This window comes from Choristoneura fumiferana, chromosome 14 (assembly GCF_025370935.1).
Source record: "Choristoneura fumiferana chromosome 14, NRCan_CFum_1, whole genome shotgun sequence".
Taxonomy (NCBI): domain Eukaryota; kingdom Metazoa; phylum Arthropoda; class Insecta; order Lepidoptera; family Tortricidae; genus Choristoneura; species Choristoneura fumiferana.
In genome coordinates this window covers 14,643,630-14,667,954 of record NC_133485.1, presented here as the reverse complement: position 1 = coordinate 14,667,954, position 24,325 = coordinate 14,643,630, and the positions used below count along the sequence as shown (strand labels likewise).

The following is a 24,325-nucleotide window of genomic DNA, read 5'->3' as shown; positions in this document are numbered from 1 at the left end:
TGAAAGTTGCTTTAGTTAGAGCTCAGTACGTAAATATTTGTGATTTTTACGGTTTCGTACTTACTTCGAAAGGAAAAATTTAAATACTTACAGGATTACCACTCGTGTGTGTCTGTCCGTCCGTCGCAGCCAATTTGCTCCGAAACTATTGAACTGATTGCGCAGACGCAGCTATGCATAGCTTGACTGCACTACTTCGCGGAGGAGCAAATCAAAATTATGGTTTACTAATGTTTCGGCGAATAACATTTGGCAACCTGTTTCATTTCGCAACTTTTCATTTCCCAACTGTTTAATATTTCTGAAACTGTAAATATTTCAGGATTTTTATAAAACTAACCTAACCTATCCTAAACACACGATGGCCCTGAAATAAACCCTGAAAGATTAGATTTATTTGTTACCTAAATATTTACAGTTTTGGAGTTTGCGAAATGAATAGTTGCAAAATGAAACTGGTTGCCAAACGTTACGTTGCGAAGAGGCAGTAGCCGCAAAATTATCCATTTTATTTTAAAACATGGACCGTCGTAAAGTAACGCCTGAATCCATAAAGCACGTCTCACTAATTCACAAAATTTGTCACTCGCAGATAGTCCAATGTATATTGCAAATGTTTTGCTCCGGGGTGATCCCCAACAGTATTCCTAAATGTTGTTTATTTCGAAATTCGCAAACTATTTTTCCATTTTATTTATTTCAACTTACTGTTATCGGATTGAGCTGAGGCATACTTACTATATAATGTAGTTTGAAGTCAACAAAATGTACAGTCAATAAAAAACGTGTATTAAAAGTTATTCTTTTACAAAGCTTATCATTAGTTAAGCGTGCTAAATCATTATTATTATTAGTGCTCCTCATAGGTTTCGATGACGCCTGTTATGGGTTCTGATATGGCTGATATGGAAAACTTCTACACTCGTGACAGTACCGTTGTCCAGCGTACCTACGTGTAGGTGCTTAGGTTTTTCTTTTACGCCAAATCAATAATATTAACACCGTACACACTATGGGAAGATAAACAAATAAAATCTTGCTTCTGGGGTTTGTCCAGTTTGTCCTATTCCCAATCATTCAGTAGTTGCATCGTTTCATCATATGTCTTAACTTCCCAATTGGAGCCATTAATATCCTCGAGCGGTTCTTTCGTGTTATTATAGTCATTATCATAATCATTATCAATATTCTGGTCACGAACTAATTCATAATATTCTTGTTCAGTTAGATTATTTCTTTCCATACTCGCGATACCACCCTTTGTAGTCGTATTGTAATAACTCGTATCTTCGTATGATGAACTTTCTTTAGAATCAGCTTTGTACTGAAATAAGAATAGTAATAAAATAATCATTTATTCGCTTAAAACATTAGACATTAAATTATTTTAAAATTTATGACGGTGGAAGCATTCTACACTTCCACTAAACGTAGATATAGTTTAGATATAGTTAGTGTTTAGTATTGTAACTAAGGGACCCCATACATCCCTGTATTTTTATTACTTATTATTATTTTTTGTATTTTTTTTTCTTTAATTGTATAATATAGTTTTTAAGTATTTTATTTGTAATTATATTATTATGAAAAAATGACTTTCTGCCAAGTTTCTTGCGGCGCATTCTTCTTCGCGATGAAGGTCTTTCCGAAAGCGCTGGTAGTTTAAAAAAATGACGTGTAAAAGTGCCCATTGCGGCCTATTTACTGAATAAATCATTTGTTTTTTTTTTTGAGTACAAGGGTGAACTATCTGACGGTCCTCTAACGAGGCTGAGCCTGTAAATGCAGGTGGTTAGTACCTTGTGCAAGCTCCGCCCGGATTGCTACCACCATCTTGCTCGCTAATCCTGCCGTGAAATAGCAGTGCTTGCATTGTTGTGTTTCGGCGTGGAGAGTAAGACAGCCGGTGAAATTACTGGCACTTAAGGTATCTTAGGCCTCTAGGTTGGCAGCGCATCTGCAATCCCCCTGGTGTTGCAGGTGTCTATGGGCGGTGGTAATCTCTACCATCAGGTGACCCACTTGCTCGTTTGCCATACAGTCGAATAAAAAAAAATATCTTGAGGACCAGGCCGTATTCTCGAACGACGCTCGATTTCGCATATAAAAACTAAAGTACCTACAATTAAGATATATGCTTGGGAATATAAGAAAGACGTTATGTTTTATCATTATAAAACAAAGACATTAACATGTAGGTAGGTACCGTGGTAGTGTAGTGTAGGTACGGTGTAGGTAACGTGTAGGTGAGTAGGTGGGTCTATTTATATAATTATATTTATCCGTTGCTTAGTACCCCTAACACAAGCTTTGCTAAATTTACTTTGGGACTAGGTCAAATGGTGTGAATTGTCCCGTGATATTTATTTATGCCGTGGTGGCCTAGTAGTTTGACCTATCGCCTCTCAAACAGAGTGACGTGGGTTCAAACCCCGGCTCGCACCTCTGAGTTTTTCGAAATTTATGTGCGGAATTACATTTGAAATTTACCACGAGCTTTGCGGTGAAGGAAAACATCGTGAGGAAACCTGCACAAACCTGCGAAGCAATTCAATGGTGCGTGTGAAGTTTCCAATCCGCACTGGGCCCGCGTGGGAACTATGGCCCAAGCCCTCTTGTTCTGAGAGGAGGCCTGTGCCCAGCAGTGGGACGTATATAGGCTGGGATGATGATGATGATTCTTTTAGTTCATTGATATTGGACCTCCGCAAAGTAACGCCTGATTCAATATTTAACTTAGGCATCACTTCGAGTAGGTACTAGTCATATAATTTTACTTGCCTCATATATCCTGAATATAATCACAAACGCCAAAAGCAATGCTTTCATGATATTTATGTTTTACCGTGAAAACAAAACGCCGTATAATCATGATAAGACTCATACCTACAATGGGAATTTACATCATAATAACTATTCCAGTCATTAAAGTCGCAGAACCGAATAACGAATGATTAAAAAAAAGACTGAAATCATGTTTATAGCTGAACTTGAGACTACCATGAGACCGGCTGATTCATTTCTTTAATCGAGTTTACCTCGACATGTTCCGCGAGGAAGTGCTACAAATTAGCCCGAAACACGTCGAGCTGAACTCATTTAAAAACAAAACAATTATAAACTAAAATCAAACCAATTTATTGTTTTTTTAACACGTATAATTAGGGAATTAATTTCCGACAAATATTCTGTACCTTTTCATCTCACAGGTAACTATTTGGTTCTTGATAAACTTTAATCTTCTGGTCATACTTCATCAGCAGTCAATTCTTCGTCTTCGACTTCGTTTGCTGTCGCTACCTTTGCAAGTGGAAGGGTGTCCGGCAAATCGGAGGCATTGAGTCCCGCTTCACGGAGTAACGCCAGCAACGTATCCAGCGAACTTGCCAACTGTTCAAGAAATGAATCTCTATTGATTATTAAGACCCCAACATCCCGGTTTATTTTAATTTTAATTGTTAATCTACAATTATTCAGTCACCACCTGCTTAAATATGCCAATAGATTTTAAGTAAAGACACTTGATAAGTATTATAGGTTTAAGCTTACCTGAGCATCTGGTTTCTCATCCCTCTGCAACAGTTCCGCAGTGGCCCTAGCTTCCTCCACTGCTTGGGCGATGTTGCCAGCACGGGCCAGCCGCCCAGCGCGGTTGAGACGCACAAGGGCGTTACCCGGCTCTAGAGCAGCGGCGCGCGCATATGCTGCGTCGGCGCGTGCGTCGCCCAGGCGTTCCAGCGCGATGCCTATGAGGAGTACCTGAGGGTAAAGGAATTTACTAATTTCCAATCATAATAATCCTACATACTATAGACAGTCAATTAGACTTCTATTAGTAAGTAAGCAGATCAGGTCAGAGGCGCGATTGCTGCTCAAGATTTGGAGTCCACTGCGAGCTCAGCTTGCTATAGACTGTCATCATCATCATCATTAATATCAGCCGGAAGATGCGTCCACTGTTGAGCCACAATTCACCACTTGCTTCCTTCGGTTGCCCGCACCTCTCACGATATTGTCAGTCCACTTAGTGGGAGGCCAGCCAACGCTTCGTGTTCTTGTTTGCCACTCGAGGACTTTTCTCCCCCAAGTTATCTGTTCTTCGAGCGATGTGGCCCGCCCGTTGCCACTTTAACTGTCATATTTTCCCAGCTAGTCAGTGACTAGTTCTTCGAAGAATTTCCGTATTGCGCAAAGAAACTCCAAACATAGCTGGGCCAATCAACTATTTAGGGGATTTTATTCTGTCTCGTAACTTAGGATTAGTGATACACTTTGTTAGAAAAATGTTTGCAATGTATAAAAGCATGCTTAAAAGACGAGCCATGAAGAAATTGCCTTAAAACTGTCACAACTCCTAACTTTTAGTGGATTTGTACCTACCCCGTAAAATCATATTTTTAACAAGTAACTCAGACGTTACCGTGGCAACAAGGTAAGTACACTAAAAAGTTGATTGGCCAAGCTCGCCACAGGCCGTCAGCGCCTGCCCAATCCCCCGAGGTTTGACAAGTTCACCATCATTACCGTATAGGGTTGGTGCGGTTGCAGAGCCGCAGCAGTTGCCAGCCGGCAGAAGGCGGAGGCGGGCCGTCGGCACAGCAGCAGCGCCAGCCCGAGATTGTGCGCTGCGCGAGCGCTCAGCGGCGCCGACCACACCGCGCGTTGGAGGCACGTCAGCGCCTGTCAAACGGTATGACACCATTACAAGTATTTTGGATGAAACTACCCTCACTCATATTACATGAAATTTAAGCTCTTACAGCCACATATTTCTTCTTAGCAAGCAGCGCTAGACCGAGATTAGTGTGAGCAGCCACGCACGTCGGATGAGCAGAGAGAGCGCCCTTGAGTCTGGCTAGAGCTGCGTCCAAGTCCCTGTAAAAAAGGATGAGTAATATACAAAATTATCTTATATATTGTATATTATATTATATATTGACTTTAGTTCTTCGACGAATTACCGTATTCCGGATTCTATCGCGCAAAGAAACTCGAAGCATGGATGGCTCTCTCCATAGCTCGTAGCATATGTATAACAGTGCGTACTACAAGCGAGAAGCTAATTGTGACCGGTAAAGTGGATGGGAAGAGGCCTCCTGGTCGCAGCCCAATACGTTGGTCTGACCAGATTCGCACCGCTCTTGACTCTTCAATTAACAACGGCCTCTTTACTGAGGAATGCGACACAAGGAGGAGGAGGACTACAAGCGAAATACCTGTGTTGTAACATCATGGCGGCGAGCGCGAGCGCGGCGGCGTGCTGCGCGGGCTGCTGCGCAAGCGCCGCGCCGAGCAGCTGGAAGGCCTGGCGCGGGTCGCCGGCGCGCAGACGCAGCGCGCCCGCCGCCGCCAACGTGTCCGCTCCGCAAGCATGCGTACTACAAGCAAAAAAAATACAACCGAACTAATAATATCCTCCTTTTTTGAAGCCAGTTAAAAATGCCCATGAGCACCAAAAACTCAAGGAAAGTCATTGGTCTGTTGCATAGCCCATAAGCAAATTAAGCAATTGCTTAGGGCTTCACGTCTTGGGGGCACCATAAACAGCATCAAAAAAAAATTTGCTAGCACGTAAAAGGTAAGGCTGGTTACGGCTACTTTTAGATTGGGAGGGGGGGGCACAGGTTTGGATTGCTTAGGGCATCAAATAGTCTTAATCCGTCACTGTTTGTTGCCGGGCTTTTTAGAAAGTGTACTTAGCTTAGCCCTTTTCTTAAAAGCCCCGGATATCATCACTTTAGGCGGCGTTTTCACCTGAGACGTGCCACGCAGCTTTAGTAGAAATAGCTCAGCGGAACGAGGATAGGTAGTTAAATAAATAAATAAATAAACCTTTATTGCCACAACTTAAATTAAAATAAAAAAAATGTGGGAGAAAAATAAAAAGTCGGGACAATGGGTCAGTCTCAGCATGTGCTGGGCTTGATTGCCCCGCGCTGGTTTTCAGACTGGTCCCTGTGAGGAAGACGGCCGGTCGCAGCGCCTCTCACATTCCAATACTGGATATGCAAAAAAAAAAACAAAACAAAAAAGCATTTGTGTAGCCGTAAGAGGAGAAAAAAATAAAATAATAACTGACAAAACAATTATAAGAGAAAAAATAATAATAATAAAATAACTATAAACATTTAAAAAAAAATACAATCAAAGTTAGCTGCTAAATGATTAAATGAAGCATTTCTGGGTAGGTATTGTCGACTGTTCTAATTCTTAATTATAATGGAACAACGCAAACAGGAAATTTGTAAAATAAACCTAACCTAATCTAACCCATTATAAGTAGCCAACGCATGAGGTGTTCTGAAATATTTCCAGTTCCTGGTGTTAGGACAAACATTACATTAAGACAAACAACTTTGCTATAGGCGATACGATGAGCTCCCAGCGTTTCTATTGGTTCATGACCAACACATTCCTCGCAACCTTTCTCGCAACGCATTCCCGAAGATCTCTGGTAGAAACGTAGCCTCACGCTACTGGTCTACCCTTACGCTATAGCCTGGTCGTAGGCAGCCGAGGCGCCCCGGAGGTCCCCGACGGCGAGCAGCAGCCGCGCCAGCACCGCGCTGGCCCTCTCGCCGCCGCCCGCCTGCACTGCTGACCGCGCCCACTCCACTCCTCGCTCCAGCTGCCCCAGGTTCCACGCACACTCCGCTTTAAACCAGAATTGGATAATTGTAAAAGCACCAAAAATGTGCGAGGATGCTTTGCCAGAAATGTGTTTGCTATGAACCAATAAAAACGCTTTATTAAACCTATCCTCCACAGCACAGTTCTGGTGGAAACAGCTGAGCGGAGCGAGGATAGGTACATAAATTAAGCATTTCTATTGGTTTATAAAAAACAAAGCTTATTCTAATTACCAGCATTGTGTTGCCGTTGCCAGTGATGGATGACAATATGGATCTGAGACGTGGTACTTCGCTATAGGCATTATAAATGGGCTCAGAGTTACAGGGCTATTGAGGTGCTATGCTCGGGGTTTCTCTACGGGATCGAATCAGAAATGAGGAGATATTTAGAAGAACGAGTGTCACACGTAGCCAAGCGAGTTAGCGCGTTGAAGTAGAAATATGCAGGCCATATAGCCCGGAGAACAGATGGCCGTTGGGGCCGAAAAGTTCTCCAATGGAGACCGTGGATCGGCAAGCGTAGCATAGGATGTCCATCAGCGAGATGGACGGATGACCTGGTTAAAGCCGCGGGTTCACGGTGGATGCAGGCCGCTTCCAATCGAAGCAACTGGGGGTCTATGGGGGAGGCCTATGTCCAATAGTGGACGTCCTACGGCTGATATGATGATGATGATGATTCTAATTGCTTAGGATGAAAATCCCTTGCATCCCTCAGTGGTTCAATATTAATTCATTCTTATTTGAGCAGTGAGTCGTGTGACTGGGTGCGGATGCATGTCGTGATTGCAAGTCGCAGCTCGCCAACTTACCCAAGGCACAATAGATGTCACTGTCCGGGTACTTCGTAAGCTTATCTGCTTCCAAATAAGCCTCGAGGGAAAGCTGGTAACGTCCCTGGCATGACCTGCACAAAAAAGCGCCGCCATTTTTAATGGTATTGGAAGTCTAGTCTATACTATACTCCGAAATTCGAATGTTATTCTGTCCCACTCACTCCCTACTAAATACTAGGTATTAGCGTGAGCGGAATGGCAAGATACGGAGTTCGCAAGGCGTGATGACAGTTCCCATGAACATGAACAAGAAACTGACCAAAAAAAGACTAGGTACCTAGTTGTTACACTGAATGTGAGTCATTTAATGGAAGGACTTTATCATCTGGCGTGTTGTATTTACGCTACGCCAGCATAAACTAGAAACAAACATCAAGAATTTTAGAAGTTTACCTTTGGCTAGAAGGCATGAGGCCTTATTGTCTAAATCCAAAGCATTCCGAATCACAATCTTTTATCACTTCTTTCTATCAATGGGGCAGAAAGAAATGATGAATGCGATCGCAGGCGTCAAAGCGTTAGACAATTCGGCCTCTAGTCTCACTAACTAACTAACTAATTTGGCTCAGGAACCCAAAGAGGGTCTTGGCCTCCGAAACGAGAACATGCCATCTGTCCCGATCGTGCGCAGCCTCTTGCCAGTCGTCGACTTGGAGACGTCGCAGATCCGCCTGGACACTGTCCTCCAAGCGATACCTAGGTCGCCCAACCGGGCGGCGACCAGTCGGTCGTCCCACGTACGCTCTTTTGCAGCCCGATCCTCTCCCATTCGTAGTAGGTGGCCGAGCCAGCGAAGTCTGTGTGATTTTGTTACGCCGATGATGTTGGGTTCAGCCACCAGCTCCTGGGTCTCTATGTTTTTACGGATCCTCCACGTGCCGTCGTCTCTCTTGACAGGTCCCTGGATCTTACGCAAGACATTCCTTTCCGCTACAAGGAGTTGAGTTGACTCTAGTCTCACACAAATAGCAAATGCTCCAGAACTTACAGACTCTTGGCAACCTGCTTCAAAGGTTCAGGGTCCTGAGGCTGCAGTCTGATGCAGCTGTGAAACCGCTCCAGGGCATCCTGATGACGACCCGCGTCTGAGTATACTAAACCCTGTGGACAATAATACTTTCAAAATCATGGACCGACATGGCCAAAGCCACTAAATACCACTTGATGACGCTGGCTATTGGGAAGCGTGGGTTTCCACCAGAAACATGTGAGGATGCGTTGCGAGGATCTACCGAGCTCGAGCACATATTCCTCCTTAGAACTCATTAACTCTTATACTTAAATGTACTTGTATCGTCCATCCTGACGACTTGTAATTCTTTTAATGTGGATATTAAAGTGAGCTGCAAAGATTTTGGTGTATGTCGGCGGCCGATCATAAAATCAGCCAGATGTATGCTTGTAACAATTGATTTAATTGATACCTATGTATTAAATCCAATTGTTACAAGCATACAACTCCACTGCCGATCAACGACGAAAAGAATAAATTAATTATACCTTAATAAAGTGAGCATATCTGTGAGTGTTGTCAGACTTTTTCTGGAGATCATCGGCGAGCTCCAAACACAAAGCATGCTCGCCTCTGACATATCTCGCATGAAGCAGCCAATTTCTGGAGCCATGTCGGAATTCTGAAAAAAAAAGTTTATTTTTTATTGGCCGTTTAGAAAGTTGAACAACCCCCGACATTGTCATTTTAAAGCTCAATATCTCAATAATAGCTGAACCGATTCTAATGAAACTAGCTCAAAACCACCGTCCATTTGAGAGCAAGGATCTTACAGACAGAGAGACAGCAGAGATTGGTGTCTAACTTATAAAACCTTTTTGCGTCGGGAGTTGAAAATGTATTCAATCCGTAGATTTAATCTTTGTCAACTTTTGCTGCAGATAAAGTGTACTGAGTAGAAAAATAAACAGTTGAATTACCATTTTCCGAATCTTTAGCGATGATAGATTTTCTCATACCGAGTTATGTTTACACATACATTACTATAGCAACGTAATTTCTTGTGAAAGAAAATACTGTATTGTAAGCTAGAATAAATAAAGGTAAGTATTATTTTACTTGTGGTGAGAGTGAACTTAAAAAAAAAGTTATTTAAATCATTTAATTAGGTTACACTTAATAAAACTGGGGGACTCATATAGATATGCCAGAAAAGTACCTACACGCTTTTTTATACACGTACTTACCAGACATGCGTAGGTATTAGGTAAATTAAATATGTATTAACTTGCACTAAAATTAGCATTAATTATGCTGCTATTGTGTATTTTAACTCTGTCTAAACTCTTTAGGAGCTAGGGGAGTTCCCCAAAATAAAGTATTCATGGGTGGCAATTCCTTCTCCATATTTCTTTTTTTTCCGATGTGATGTTCTCTTAAAAAAGAAAGAAAGAAAGAAAGAAAGAAAAACATTTATTCGTGTCATTTTTACAAATAAAAGAAAAAGGAAATAAATTTAGTCACGAAATGGTCCCAACTCAGCATGATGTCAACCTTGCGGCCGACGCTGGTCTTCCGTTGGAACCATTTAGGAGTTAAAAGTATATATCAAAAAGGTTAAATTATTTATAAACCGCGTCCCAGAGACTACATTAGCACAATATATAACAATATATTATACGTACTTACTTACCTTTTTTTGTGCAGGAAATGTCCTAGATGTCCTAGAGACTACCAGTAGTCTTATGGAAGTTAGCGACTATGTAGCTATGTAGTCTCTGGGACGCCTGACGGGTTAACAAATGCCACACTTTAAAGCTAAGCTTTGAACTTTCTTTGAAGAAGCACCTCGAAAATATTGTTACAACTCCGACACACCGTACAAAAATATTTCTGAACGAAAAGTCTGTCACCGTGATTTTTGACACTGACAGCAATGACACAACATAAATTGACAAGTAGCCGCGACGATATGAGTTAGTCAACAGACTGATAATAAATAAATTCCTCTACCATTTACAAATAAGACCGTAAACTTTAACGAAAAACCAAAAATGGAGGACATAGCCCGTCTAGCCTTAGTAGAACAAAGTCTACGAGACGTCGACAGCTATAGCAAAGTCTTGTACGAACTTCTGAATGCAATTTATGAAATTTTGGAAAATCCTCACGATGACGAGCTGCGTACTTTAAAAAGTGAAGTTTTATTGAACGTTTTACATTCCGAAGCATTTACTGACTATCTTAAATATATTGGATTCCAGCAGGTAAGTTGAACACACATATTTTCGTTACAAGAATTAGAGAAAGTAAAATCGCTTTACTTTTGTGTGCTTACGACGATCCAACGATTGCTTCTTTACCTAGAATCGAGCCTTACTTTTTGTAGGGTCGAACTACTGCCCAAGCCCTCTCATTCTGAGAGGAGGCCTGTGCCCAGCAGTGGGACGTAGAACCTCCTAACGCCCTGATGTTCATAAATCAAAAATTTGACTTGGGTGTTAGGAGGATATAGGCTGGAACTACTAGGAACACTTATTTGTTGATGTCTGAAAAAAAGTGAAGGGTACTTTGATCTTATTAAAATCTGTTATTCAACTTCAAAGCCCTCTAGTTCTGAGAGGAGGCCTGTGCCCAGCAGTGGGACGTATATAGGCTGGGATGATGATGATGATTCAACTTCAACCTTTTTACTAAATGCTAACCATTCACTTTAGGTTAGCAACTATTTTTGCATAATTTATTGAATCATCTGAACTAAAATATTTCCTTGCTCACCCGCGACCTTCATAAGGTCTTTATTTTAGTTCATTAACCTTTTTTTGCATCTGTTAAAAAATTCTTGATTTGCTTCAAAATATTTTTATACTACTTTAACATTCATCATCCAGGATGGCAACAACTATACCTATCCAAAAGAAGAGGCCCTCGGTAAGCTACGGGTCGCCCAAGCAGCCATTGAGAGAAAGATTTACTTCTGTTGCGGTTCCCTGCACCGAACTCAGCGCCGTGTGCGATCCAGTCAACTGTTGCAGCCTAAGAAAGTCAAGTTTGCACCGGCCAACATACTGGTACGAGAAATTTTGCTGTCACAATATGGAGCAACACACTGAAGACTGTTTGTATATTTAAAGTTTGGGATTGTAATTGGGTACTCTCTGGGTAAAAAATATTCTATTTAATTAGTCAGTTAAATTGTAAGAAAATATTGGACACATATTTTCTTTTGCCAATCCCACTTAATATTATAAATGTGAAAGTTTGTAAGTCTGTTTGTTTGTTACTTCATCACATCTAAACAGCTGAACTGATTTAGGTGATATTCGGTATACAAGTAGTTTGAGTCCTGGAGAAAGACATAGGATAGTTTTTATCCTGGAAAATTGCATAATTTCCATGGGATGGCGATAAACTAATTCTATGCAGATGGAGTCGCAGGTAACAAGCTAGTTCTTAATCTTAACATTTTTTTGTTTATTTTCCAATAATTTGACAGACTAATTATAATTTTTTAGGCCCATTTATTGCCAATTTTTTTTCATGTTCTTAGTTCATTAATTTTTTTTTTTTTTTTCTATTTTTTTTTGAGCTTAAGTGCACCAGTGTGACTATGCCAGCCTCATTGAAGGACTCGATGTCCATTCAGTTCATTAATTTGAACCTATTTATGCCAGAACATGGCATAACTTTGCCTAATATTTCGCTAGTTATGAAACAGCATTGTGGGTAGAGCATGTTTAGCTAGAAGCTAGATCATTTTTTTTATGGGTGCTCGCTCAGTTCCTTACACAAGGGACAGATCAAAGAAGTAGTCAATGCAAATGGCTTTGTCCGATGTCGGCTCTAACAGCCAACAATTGACCTGGCCATTATTATTATTATTTAAATAATACACTAGCAGCTCTTAGACCTCATGCATATGTACATCATTGCACTTGTGTTTTTAGTCTTTCTTTTTTTAGTGTTTGTCTAGTCTATTTTTAAATCTGAAACATGCCATTGTGCATAAAACCCAAATCCCAAGAATTCTTCTCAAGTCTGAGCTCCGAAAACATTCCAACAAGAAATGTTACAAGTCTTCCTACCTTATTATATTACTACTAGGGTTCACAGTGATCAGTGAGATCAATAAGCTTACATTACTGTTACAGGAAACCAACAACTCATTCCTACTGAAGATTGAGAACTTGTTCAATAACATGATCCAATACGAGAGCTCGGAGCTGCAAGAGCTGGCCCGGGAACAGATACCGCTGGTTAAGCTGCAGCTGATGGCGTTAGATAGGGTTCGGGACCAACAACGGAAGATCAAAACAGGTAACAGCTTAAGTTAACCTTTAATAATGATAAAATAAATAAAAAATAATAAATAAATAAATATCATGGGACATTTGACACCAATTGACCTAGTCCCAAACTAAGCAAATCTTGTACTATGGATACTAGGCAACGGATAAACATACTTATATAGATAAATACAAAATACATATCAAGACCAGAACAAACATTCGTGTTATTCACACAAATAAAATAATAAACCATTTATTTCTATCAACATGGCCCATGCAATAAATACCTTCAAACTAACATACTTATAATGAATAAAAAATAAGACAAGTCAGAAAAACATGATCTATTTGAGTTTGAGCTTGTTTGAACAGTCATTTGTACTTTGACCAAGAATGGATGATATAATGCAACACAGTCAAAATACCACCAACGGCTAAAAACGCTAACACACAAGTACACATTAATTTACTATGGTGGTACTTTGACTAAGAATCACGAAAGTTTAAAACATTATAATATGCAACAGTCTGGCAGATTTCGCTTTTGATTTACAATTAAACCATGTTTTTAGTTTTTTGAACTATTATTATGTGCTGTACATAGATTCTAAATACAATACAATTAAAAAACCGCATTCAAATCGGTCCACCCGTTTAAGAGCTATGGTGCCACAGACAGACACACATAGCGGTCAAACTTATAAAACCCTTAATTATCAAAATCGGTTGAACAATAATTTTCCTTATTCACATTGGAACTTGATTAATGTAAAAACTAACTAACTAGATGGACTGTCGTTCACTAACGTTTACCCGCGGCTTCGCACGCGTAAATCATTAGATACAGCAGTTGAATTGAAATACCGGGAATTTATTAAATTCTCGTGGGAATTCCCTAAAATTACATCGTGGTTTTCATTGACGTTAAATAAAAACACCCATGCCAAATTTCATGACTCTATATAAACCCAGCGGTTGTTATTTCGAGTTTTTATCCCTATCCCGTGGGAATATCGGGATAAAAAGTATCCTATGTTTTAATCCAGGTTATAAACTAACTTTTTGCCAAATTTCATCCAAATCCGTCCAGCCGTTTCAGCGTGAAGGAGTAACAAACATACTCACTCACTCACAAACTCACTCACTTACTCACTCACTTACTACTTCAGCAGTGGACATCTTCCGGCTGAGGATGATTGTAAAAAAAACCGTTTCAAGTACAGTCGCCATCAGTTGCTGCGGAGCGGCCAAGGTGGTCAAAAATATCGATACATGAACTCTAATACCTTAATAATAGAGTGCATTTACCAATATTTATGAACACCTTGGCCGCTCCGATATATTTGGTGGCGACTGTACGAGTGTAATTTTATTCGTAGGAGAAATAAAAGACCACGATTTGTCCTTCGAGCTGGCGCTACTCCTGGAGTTGCTGGGCTGGTTCAAGCACCGTTTCTTCTCGTGGGTGGACGCGCCGGCGTGCTGCGCGTGCGCCGCGCCCACGGTCTGCACGCGGACGGAAATCATGACCAACGACACTGAGACTTGCCGGGTTGAGGTAAGAAGAACAGGGTCCCATGTTGTTCATGGGAAAAATAAAAGGCACGGCCTAGAGCTTGGCGAGCGAGTTCTGGGGACATTGAGGACCTAGCAACACGTTTTTTTTTTAAAGTGTCAAATACAAAACAAGAGGCACTCACATGCGCGCAAAATTCATACTTTTTCCAATATTTGCACGCAAATATTTATAAATTAAAATGTACCAATCTAACGCAATGGCGGATGGAGGTTTTGCTCTTGCTCTTCTATTAAAAACTTGCTCTTTATTAATAAAATATTCATCATCATCATCATCCCAGCCTATATACGTCCCACTGCTGGGCACAGGCCTCCTCTCAGAACAAGAGGGCTTGGGCCATAGTTCCCACGCGGGCCCAGTGCGGATTGGGAACTTCACACGCACCATTGAATTTCTTCGCAGGTTTGTGCAGGTTTCCTCACGATGTTTTCCTTCACCGCAAAGCTCGTGGTAAATTTCAAATGTAATTCCGCACATGAATTTCGAAAAACTCAGAGGTGCGAGCCGGGGTTTGAACCCACGACCCTCTGTTTGAGAGGCGATAGGTCAAACCACTAGGCCACCACGGCTTATATCAATAAAATATTAAAACGCTTTTATTAGCTTGGTATGTATCTATGTAACGGAATCTTTGAACATGATTTTCACATCCTTCATTTTAGGAAAACTTGTTTGTTACAGATATACAAGTGCAAATCCTGCGAGGCCGAGACCAAGCTGCCTCGCTACAATGACCCTCGCACCCTGCTGCGTACGAGGAAGGGCCGCTGCGGAGAGTGGGCCAACTGCTTCACGCTGCTCTGCCGTGCCCTCGGCTACGACACACGATACGTGTTCGACACGACTGACCACGTGTGGTGTGAGGTCAGTGACACATATAATAAGTTTCTGTTAAAAATTGTATTTTTATTACAAGCTTTTTGCTTTTTGCCCCTTCCAGAACGAGATGGAATGCTATCTTCATTCGATCGTATCTTTCTTATTTTTCAACGGATCTATAATGATGATTTTTATTTCATACGTTTCGTTTTTCGATATCACGCTATATAATTTATTTTCATGCATATTACCTGTTGAACGATAAAGATTTTCAAATGCCATGTGTATGGATAATATTTGAGCGTTTTTACCGTTCGGTTAAACGTCATCACCTTCCCACGTTTATTAGCACAACGAAAGGACAGTATGTATTTGCTGTAGTTAAAAATTTAACCTTGAGCATCATCTTTGTAAATAATCTTGTGTTCGATACAGCGCCATCTATAGTTCATCTCCTGAACTAGATAGCTTGCTAATAAATAAAAATGATCGATACCCGTTGACATCCATGCATCTTATTAATTAAAAAATAAAACACAAAATGTGGTGGCGCTAGTATCGCGCATCAATATAAATAAGGTTGTTTGAGTTTGTTTGTCTCTGTTCCATTGCAATCGACTTCGAAGTAAAAACTCCAACCGATCTCTCATTTTGGGCACCCAATTTTACAACTTGTCAAAACAGTAATGAGGAACAAAACGCCGCAAAAACGCTGAATATTTACCCGTCGTTAACTTTTCTAACCATGCAGATATTCGACAACGAGTCTAATCAGTGGTTGCACGTGGACCCGTGTGAGGGGCAGCTGGATGCGCCGCTGATGTACTGTCACGGTTGGGGCAAGAAGCTGTCGTATGTCATCGCGTTTTCGCGAGACGATTTGCAGGACGTCACTTGGCGGTACACAATGGATCACAAAGAGGTCAGTGCCACGGAACATGAGCACTAAACAGGACTGACCAAGTGCAAGTTGCACTCGCGCATTAAGGAATGGGTGCTCCCCTCATGTGCCACCATGGCTGGGGTAAGAAGCTGTCGTACGTCATCGCGACGACTTGCATTACGTCACGTGGCGGTACACAATGGATTACAAGGAGGTCAGTGTTAATCAGAAATATAGGTTTTTTCAGGATGAAGTTAAGGAGATTAAAAAGATGACCATCGTTCGAGAGGTGTAATTATAAAAGTGAAAGTTGTACAGATCACACAATCTTAAGACTAGCGACACCGTGTTGAAAAAAGGAACTAATATTAATATATTTCGGGATCAGCGCCATCTATTCGAGCATATTAGAATTATATGGAAGCTGAGGCTACGTTCATATCAATTAGTCAATAAAGACGCGAAATAGTTCAACGGTATTTACGGTAGATGGCGCTGTTCTACACAAACTGTTCTAGCCTGCCCACTATTGGACAGTCAGTGTCACAGACTATGAACAATAAACACGACTGGCCAACTGTAAGTTGGACTCGCGCGTTGAGGAACGGGTGCTCCCCGTCATGTGCCACCATGGCTGGGGCAAGAAGGGGGCCGTTCATAAATTACACCACACCAATTTCAATTATTTTTAGTACCTACCTCTTGTCACACTTACTACTTATATTGCAATTATTTTGCTCTCGTGTCACAAATCACCAGCCCCCCCTTCCCCTCCGAAATGCGTGGCGTAATTTATGGGTAGCCGTGGGTAAAGTCTAGTATTTTTATAAAATAGGATAGGACATGTAAATGAGAACGAATACATCAATACGTATGCTTGCACGTTAAAAATTATATCTAAAAATCAGTAATCTCTTTCTCTCAGGTGTTGCAGCGCCGGAACTTAGTAGAAGAGGCTACTTTGGTGCAGAGCATTCTGACGCTGCGTCAACACCGCCAGCGTCAGGTGTCAGCGGCCCGGCGACTTTATCTGGCGCGTCGCACGCTGCTGGAGCTGGTACAGCTTATGGTTGAGAGGTAACTGGTGGCGAGGCATCAAAACCGCCGGCGTTAATTGTCAGAGGAGCGGCGCTATTAATTAGCGTGCCGCGTGCTGCCGAAATTGACAGGAAGAAAAACATTTATTTGTGATGTTTTTAAAAAAAACTAAATTGGTGAACTAAAATAATTTCCTTGCTCACCCGCGACCTTACGATAGCTAAGCTTATGCAAAATATGCGTGTTCAAGCAGTTCCTCCACCTCCACACTGTAAGAACACACACAAATCACACAAACCCATCTATCACCACCACCACACTACACTGACGCGTTTTGAACTCAACCAGAGCTCATCTTCAGAGTGACACAACCGTACACCATGCTACCAGTTGTTAGGCTAACGAACCACAACCACCGTTTTAACTTGTCACTGTAACTCCCCAAGTACCCACATACGTTTTATGAAACAAAACAAAACTACCCACAAATTATTAATAAAGTTTTTAACCGTCCTTCAAAACTACCTTGATTTTTATTTATTTACTGTCAAGGCATGTTTTATTAACTACCATTGCTGAAATTAGAACCAAGCCGTAGCAAGGGAGATGAAACTAAATTTACCTGCTCAATAATAATAGACCCCATACTGAGCAAGGAAATTATTTTAGTTCATTGATATGGACCTCCGCAAAGTAACGCCTGATTCAATAAATTAACTAAATTGGTGACAAAAAAAAACATTTTTTTCTTCAGAAAACCAGGAGAATATGAATCCCGCGGCCGCATTTCCGGCGCCAGGGAGTGGCGCGAGCAGCGGGGCGAAGCCGGCAAGCACACATTCCATCTCGCTCAGAAAGGTCAGAGAGTTTGCTGTTAGAACTATTGGTTAATGTACCCTTAAAAAAGCCATGGTGACCTGGTGGTTTGACCTATGGCCTCTCAATCTGAGGATCGTTTCAAACCCGGGCTTGCACCTCTGTTTTTAGAAATTCATGTACAATATTTCAAGGAAAACGTCGTGAGGAAACCTCCACAAACCTGCGAAGCAATTCAATGGTATGTGTGAAGTTCCCAATCGGCTATGGGCCCTCGCGGGAACTACGGCCCAAGCCTTCTTATTCTGAGAAGAGGCCTGTGCCTAGCAGTGGGACGTATATGGACCGGTAAATTTAAAATTTAATTTTGCACACGAACTTCGAAAAGATGGTGCGAGTCCGGATTTGAACATTTTGAACCCACAATTTCAACATTTCTTCGTCGTTTTTTAATTTTCGTTAGATCAGCATTTTTTAAACAAAACCTGGTTGGCTGTGTTTATATAAAAGTGCCAATATGAAAACTATGACATTTTCACTAAGGACAGATCGCATAATCAAATAGTTTACTGAGCGGAAAAAATTTTAGGTGATTTTGTGTGAAGATTGGGCCAAATTTTGTGTATATCTTTTACCCTTCTTAGTTTTTATTAGGCTTTAGTTTTAAGCACATCCTGTAAGTATGCTGTACAAATAAATATTCCTGTTTAAAGGGACCTACGACATCCTGTATTACACCGCGCTAGACAGATATGAGGTTGTACTGGACGGGAAAGAGATGCAAACTATTGCCACGTGGGATGCTGGCGTATATGAGAGCCACGAAGTGTTCAGAAAGGTGGAGAACGACTGGCAGATGGCGTATTTGGCTAGAGAAGGTATCTCATTCTTTTTTCGAAATAGCATTGACACCCGCTTCACCAGTATTGCCAGCGTAGAGACAGTTTACCCTTTTATGGGTAATTACCCCGAGGTTCGGAATCAATGCGCATAAACCGCTGCGCACGGCTGAAATTTGGTATGTAGTTGGACGCCTAGCCTCTACTACAAAAATTACAAGTGCTATAATTATAACTCCAAGTGCATCGACATAATTATTGTTAACTTTCTTATACAAATAGCGACAATTATGTAGAACAGTGGCACTTCTAATGTTTGTACGACAGGAGCCTGGATTAACACAAAGGTTACTTTTATCCTGATATTCAAATACAAATCATAAATGTACAAATCCCAAAATCTTAATCGCTAGTTCTACACCGTGTTTTTTTACTTCCGTTGACACAACGTCATAAATTAAAGACTTTTACGCTGTGTTACTGGTTGATTGAACTACGACATTTGAATATTGAAATAATTAGCAAAACCGAATTGGGCAAGATATAGGTTTCACTTACAGTTTGTTCTGGCTCTATTCCTCAGTCCCATGGACACATTTAAGGCACAATCACAGCACTTTCACTTCATTCGAAATTATGGTAGACGACTCGAAAAAAGTGACAATCAGGGGGGCTACCTACTACGAAATTCGGAAATCGAAATATTGTTTTCCTGACCCAAATATTATTTAATACGAGAGTGAGAGGGACGGTACGATACGACCTTTGATTTTCGAATTTTGTAGTAGCCCCTTGTATTGGCGGGTAGCCATTATTTTATTCAGTTGTTTTCTTAGCGCCTATCTTTTGTAGTGTTTGGATTGGACACAAAAAAATATATTTTTTTGCATGTTTCCTCGCAATGTGATGAAAATCATTGTGTGTATCACGGGCCGTAAGGGGATTACAAACTTGAGTCATTAAAAGCCCTCCGCCTCTGGCGTCGGAATCCCCTTCTTAGCCCCCTTAATTCACAATGTACTATTTCGTCCATGAAACACACGTTGCTGAACTTATAGTAAAAATATCTTGCCGCGAATTCTAACCGGAGCGTTTTATGTCTATCGGTCAAAACCGGTTTCTTGGATGGTATCTTGCTAATGCTAAATTGCTAATCGCTATTGTAAATTGGTCGCGATTTCTGTCGTATTTACAATTTTATTAATTTAGGAATGTTCTCGATTTTTTTAGAAGGCGAGTCAGAAGGCGAAATTACGTGGCGTCTGGCAGCAGAGCAAGGGTTGATGTGCACCGAGCTAACCCTGCAAATGGGCTTTGCCGAGTACGAGGGCGGCCGCGTCGAGTGTTCCGTGCAGTTCGACGACAACCCTCCCGAGCCCGCTAAGCTGGGAGGTCAGTGCGTGGAGATATGTGTCGCACAGGAGCAGCGGTATCGTACTTGTGGTTGGAATGCCGGCAAACTCAATGAGAGGCAAATTCATCACTGCTTGTTATTGCCTGAAGATGATATGTATTATGTGTAGCGACTCCTAGCGCCATCTAGTGAGTAAATCTAAGAACTCCAAAATCTTGATTCGCGCCATCGAAGTTTCTCAACTCGCATGCATTATTATACAACTTGTGACGTTCTTTCTTTGAACTTTGGAATTCGATCATCGGACATAACATCTGCCGAAGGAGTTCTCTCTACTGCAGCCTCTCATCACATTATTGTACAAAAATAAAGAAAAAACACAATTGACAAACGTTGAGATACATGTCCAAAGGCGAGCTTTTCCCTTTAAGGGACCAGTCAACTTGTGATTGGATGAGAGGAACATTAAGTAAATTTCTGGAGGTTGGTCGGTGGCATTGACATCTATGTACCTTACGGCACTTAGCTGCGCGCGCATCAATCATCAATATTACTTTGACACACCCCTGTCACGGACGTCAATAAACTATAGTGAAAGTCCAAATCGCGGTGTAAACTTATTTTGTGCGCCGTTTTAATGTAAGAAACATGCAGTCTATACATAGATATCGATGGTCGGTGGTGTCAAATAGTTTATTGTCAACATGCACATTGCAGATTCGTGCACATATTCGCGCCACTTCACTTCGTGCCGCGTGCGCGTGCGCTTGCGTGGCGGCGGTGCCGACTGGCAGAACGCACAACTTGCGCGTCAACCAATGGCCGCTCGCCAACACACCCTGCTGCGTTGCGCGCTACTGCCATCTAGCGACAGACACAGGTAAGATTTCCAACGCACGCTGCAACTGTGCGCTACTGCCATTTAGGGGCGGCCACAGGTAAAACTTAAAACACACGGCAAACGCATGTTAAAGTTAGAACACTCAGGCTGCGTGCTACAGCCCACTAGCGGCAAACAGGTAAAGAATACAACACCTTCAAACTGCACGCTATTGCCATCTAGTACCAAACAGATGAAAATTCTAAGACTGTCAGGCTATCATCTAGCGGGGACCACAGACAAAAATTTCGCTACAACTGCAAGCTACTCCCATCTAGCGGCAAACGCAGGTAAAGAATCCAACATATCTTCAGGCTGTGCGCTACTGCCATCTAGCGGCGGCTACAGGTGAAAGTTTCAACACGCTATAACTGCGCGCTACTGCCACCTAGCAGCAAAACTGCTGAATAATCTAATGCCTTCAGACTGCACCACGCCAGGCGCGGCGCACTCCGCGATATAGGTGCGATTCTGTAAGTATCTAAACACCCCACGCCGGCGAGGGTTAACTCACTAGGGCTATGAGCACCGCTCGGTACGCAAGCCCGCAATCTCGCTCGAACTAGTCGCGCCGCGTAACTAGGCGTACGTAAATACGTGATAAAAAAATATTGAACCTAAAATAAACCTCGCGACTTTATGATTGGTGAGGATATTAGAATATCTATCATGAACTAGCGTGTTGTTTCGATTTTTGGGATGAGGAGTAGGTATAAATTTCAATTGTACAGTTTGAGCGCTGAAACAGTATATGTATAGCCTAAACAGTACGGAAACTACATAATGTTATCTGAACATGAAATTTATTTTTTTTGAATTAAAATTAAATTCTTACTATTTCTATCCTGTACATAGCATTACACTAACTAACCAATCCTGATCGAAACCATATTAAGTGCGAGTGCGTCAAAAGAACAGATAGATAATTCGCGATTTACCAGTGCCCACTGCGGGTGTACTAAACCTTTGAGGCAGCCGACGACGCATTCGGCACGCGACCTTGTAAAATTATCCATTTTGTGACCGTCGGAGATCGTAGGCGCGTCAATTTAAAAATGATAGAAAACTAAAGTAACCTATTTGTCCGAATTTACTCTTCAAGTTATATGTGAGTAATATTTTTTTATTGAATTACAACCCTATCCTAAACCAAAACGTTGGTGCTGAATAATAACGACCTTCGCGCGCAGCACTAGAGTTCAATGTTGCTTGGTGGTGGGCGGTGATTTTGCATATAAAATGGCGGCTTTCGTCAACATCAAAAGAGAGAACCTTCTGTACTTGTATTACCTATTACTTATTCTGTGACCACACGTCAACTAAAGTATTTTAAGAAAGTGCCAAAATCACATAATGAAAATTTACACACATACATAAATACTTATTTTTCTTAATTTGATTCTTGGTCACACAAATTACACCCATGTGTACCAATTCATGTTAGAGAAAATGATCTGCCATCAAGTTTCTGTCCCAATTCATAAAAAAAGTAGATCCGGCTCCATGGTATGATGTAGAAAAAAAAATTAAAACTATGCTTATTGTTTCAGGGAAAAAATGGGCAGACATTCAACCAACAGGACTGCCAGTAACCGTCATCATAATTTAATACTTTTTTCATATAAATAAACAGTTTTTTTTTTCATATTATTTTGATGTATAACCCAAAAACCTCAAGGGTATCATTTATTTTGCCTTGCAATGTTTTTAAGAATAACTGAATCTGTAAATAAAAATTCGGTGTTACCATTTCATAAATTGTTCTCATAAATGGAGCATTTATTTGCCGTTTTAAATGATAAGTTTCGTAAAAAGTGATAAATTTCCTGACACAATATAATCATGTTGGTACATAACAAAATATTTTAAAATTTTTAGTGCGATAATTGTTGTTTATGGTAGTAAATTGTACTGTTAGTGGTGCCTAACGACATTAATTATCCCAAAAACATAGTTTGCGAAAATTTATGTCGATCCACATAAAGGCCCTGCGTATAAAAGAATTGTTAATGATATTAAGTAACGAAGTCTATAATAAATTTAATTTTCAGAATATATTCGCTTTTTAATTCTGCCCATACTTACGACAGAATACACGACACATAATAGTAGACAACGGATGAATGGAAATAAAATTTCGCCTCATCAAAAATTCTGTGATAAATTTACATACGAAATTGTTGCCAATGTTCTAGAATATTATGACAAATGTGTCAGTTACAACGGTTACAATCAAGTTACAACGAAAAAAAAGCGCCGGGTGACACTCTTTACCGGCCCGGATAATACCGACATGGAAATACCCACCGTTTTTTCGTGTACACAACCCATATACAAACTCATGCCCAGCAGGTTTTACTACGAAAACTCGAAGCTCGAAATTCGTGTCGAGCGGTCCCTCTGATACTTAAGCTATTCAATACGAGAGCGAGAGGGACGGTAGATGCGAACTTCGAGTTTCGTAGTAGCTTGCTGCAGTTTCTATGGGCGTGTACACGAAAAACAGGTCGGTATTATCCGGGCCGGTACTCTACTTACCAGCCAGTATACTTCAGATATAAAAGACGCGTTTACGCTGCTTTTATGAGTCGCGGGAAATTCAAAATAGGGTCATGAGACCAGCAGGGCTACTACAAACTCGAAGTTCGTGTCGTGCAGTCCCTTTGACACTTTAGTCAACACTCAACAGATTCCATCTAGGGATACCGATTCTTTCCAGAAAAGATCGATTCTCAAATCGATCCGAATTGACACCTGAAAAATCGATTCACAATAAAATCAGTCAACCAAAAGATCGATTCTCTAAAAATCTATCTTTTCTTGATTTGCTTTTCTAGCTCGTATTTTCAATATGTAAAATCTAATTATGAAAGAAATAACCTTAGTATTCGAACTCCGCAGTTTATATCGTATCGTACCTCTTTACTTTCCTATTAAACTTCGAATGCACACCAAGAAACCTAAGAAGCCAGTTTTTGATTTGGATTCAACAATTTGATTTATTTGTAAAATTTATTACTATTCGTCCCCCAACGTCGTTTTGTTGTAGTACTCGCAAAGACAAAATATATTCTTTAACCTTGTCTACAAAGTCTGAAATTTCTGCAAAATTATGTGAATTGATTTGATGGGCCTTTTGAAACCATATTTGCCTGAAACCCTACTGTTAAAAATTTCGAATAAATCATTAATGAATCCGTGAATCGATGTTAAAAATAGATTTTTTCCGTTGAGATTTTTATCGATTCTTCGATTAATCGATCTGATCAAGGAAGGAGGTTATTTATATTATACACAGAATTTAAAAACAATTACAACTAATTAAACCCATCTTTATTGTAGTGTGAATTATTGGTGCAATTTCTATTACTGATGAGAAGAATGGCGGCGATCAGAAAGTTTTCGGTA

General features: G+C 40.8%; 2 protein-coding genes across 3 annotated transcripts in view; one reads left to right on the top strand and one right to left on the bottom strand.

The window, feature by feature from the left end:
• Positions 1-97: 97 nt before the first annotated feature.
• BBS4 (Bardet-Biedl syndrome 4) lies at positions 98-9,729 on the bottom strand. Of its 2 annotated transcripts, XM_074097939.1 has the most exons (12): positions 9,401-9,443; positions 8,969-9,102; positions 8,457-8,569; positions 7,445-7,539; positions 6,492-6,654; positions 5,217-5,378; positions 4,761-4,875; positions 4,525-4,680; positions 3,550-3,759; positions 3,195-3,390; positions 739-1,324; positions 98-191 (listed from the first exon to the last, which is right to left on the bottom strand). In XM_074097939.1, the coding sequence occupies exons 1-10, from the start codon at positions 9,435-9,437 to the stop codon at positions 3,247-3,249; spliced, it is 1,329 nt and encodes a 442-aa protein (XP_073954040.1). In that variant the 5' UTR covers positions 9,438-9,443; the 3' UTR covers positions 98-191; positions 739-1,324; positions 3,195-3,246. The 2 variants fall into 2 exon arrangements, with proteins under 2 accessions (XP_073954040.1, XP_073954041.1); XM_074097940.1 differs by lacking the exons at positions 98-191; positions 739-1,324; positions 9,401-9,443 and adding an exon at positions 9,668-9,729 and having other exon boundaries at positions 3,203-3,390.
• A 638-nt stretch (positions 9,730-10,367) lies between these two features.
• Pngl (N-glycanase Pngl) overlaps positions 10,368-24,325 on the top strand; it is a 20,014-nt gene continuing 6,056 nt past the window's right edge. Inside the window, exons 1-8 of the mRNA XM_074097913.1 lie at positions 10,368-10,687; positions 11,312-11,491; positions 12,572-12,737; positions 14,089-14,267; positions 14,970-15,152; positions 15,859-16,029; positions 16,916-17,067; positions 17,783-17,886. Coding sequence (XP_073954014.1) covers positions 10,475-10,687; positions 11,312-11,491; positions 12,572-12,737; positions 14,089-14,267; positions 14,970-15,152; positions 15,859-16,029; positions 16,916-17,067; positions 17,783-17,886 — 1,348 coding nt within the window. The 5' untranslated portion in view covers positions 10,368-10,474. The remainder of the gene's footprint in view (positions 10,688-11,311; positions 11,492-12,571; positions 12,738-14,088; positions 14,268-14,969; positions 15,153-15,858; positions 16,030-16,915; positions 17,068-17,782; positions 17,887-24,325) is intronic.

Bases quoted from the DNA above. Each gene is read 5' to 3' on its own strand.
- BBS4 (XM_074097939.1), bottom strand. From the start codon at position 9,437: ATGAGAAAATCTATCATCGCTAAAGATTCGGAAAATG. The intron at 4,876-5,216 runs GTATTTCGCTTG...CCTTTTTTACAG, and splicing joins GCCATGATGTTACAACACAG to GGACTTGGACGCAGCTCTAG. The intron at 3,391-3,549 runs GTAAGCTTAAAC...TTTCTTGAACAG, and splicing joins ATGAGAAACCAGATGCTCAG to TTGGCAAGTTCGCTGGATAC.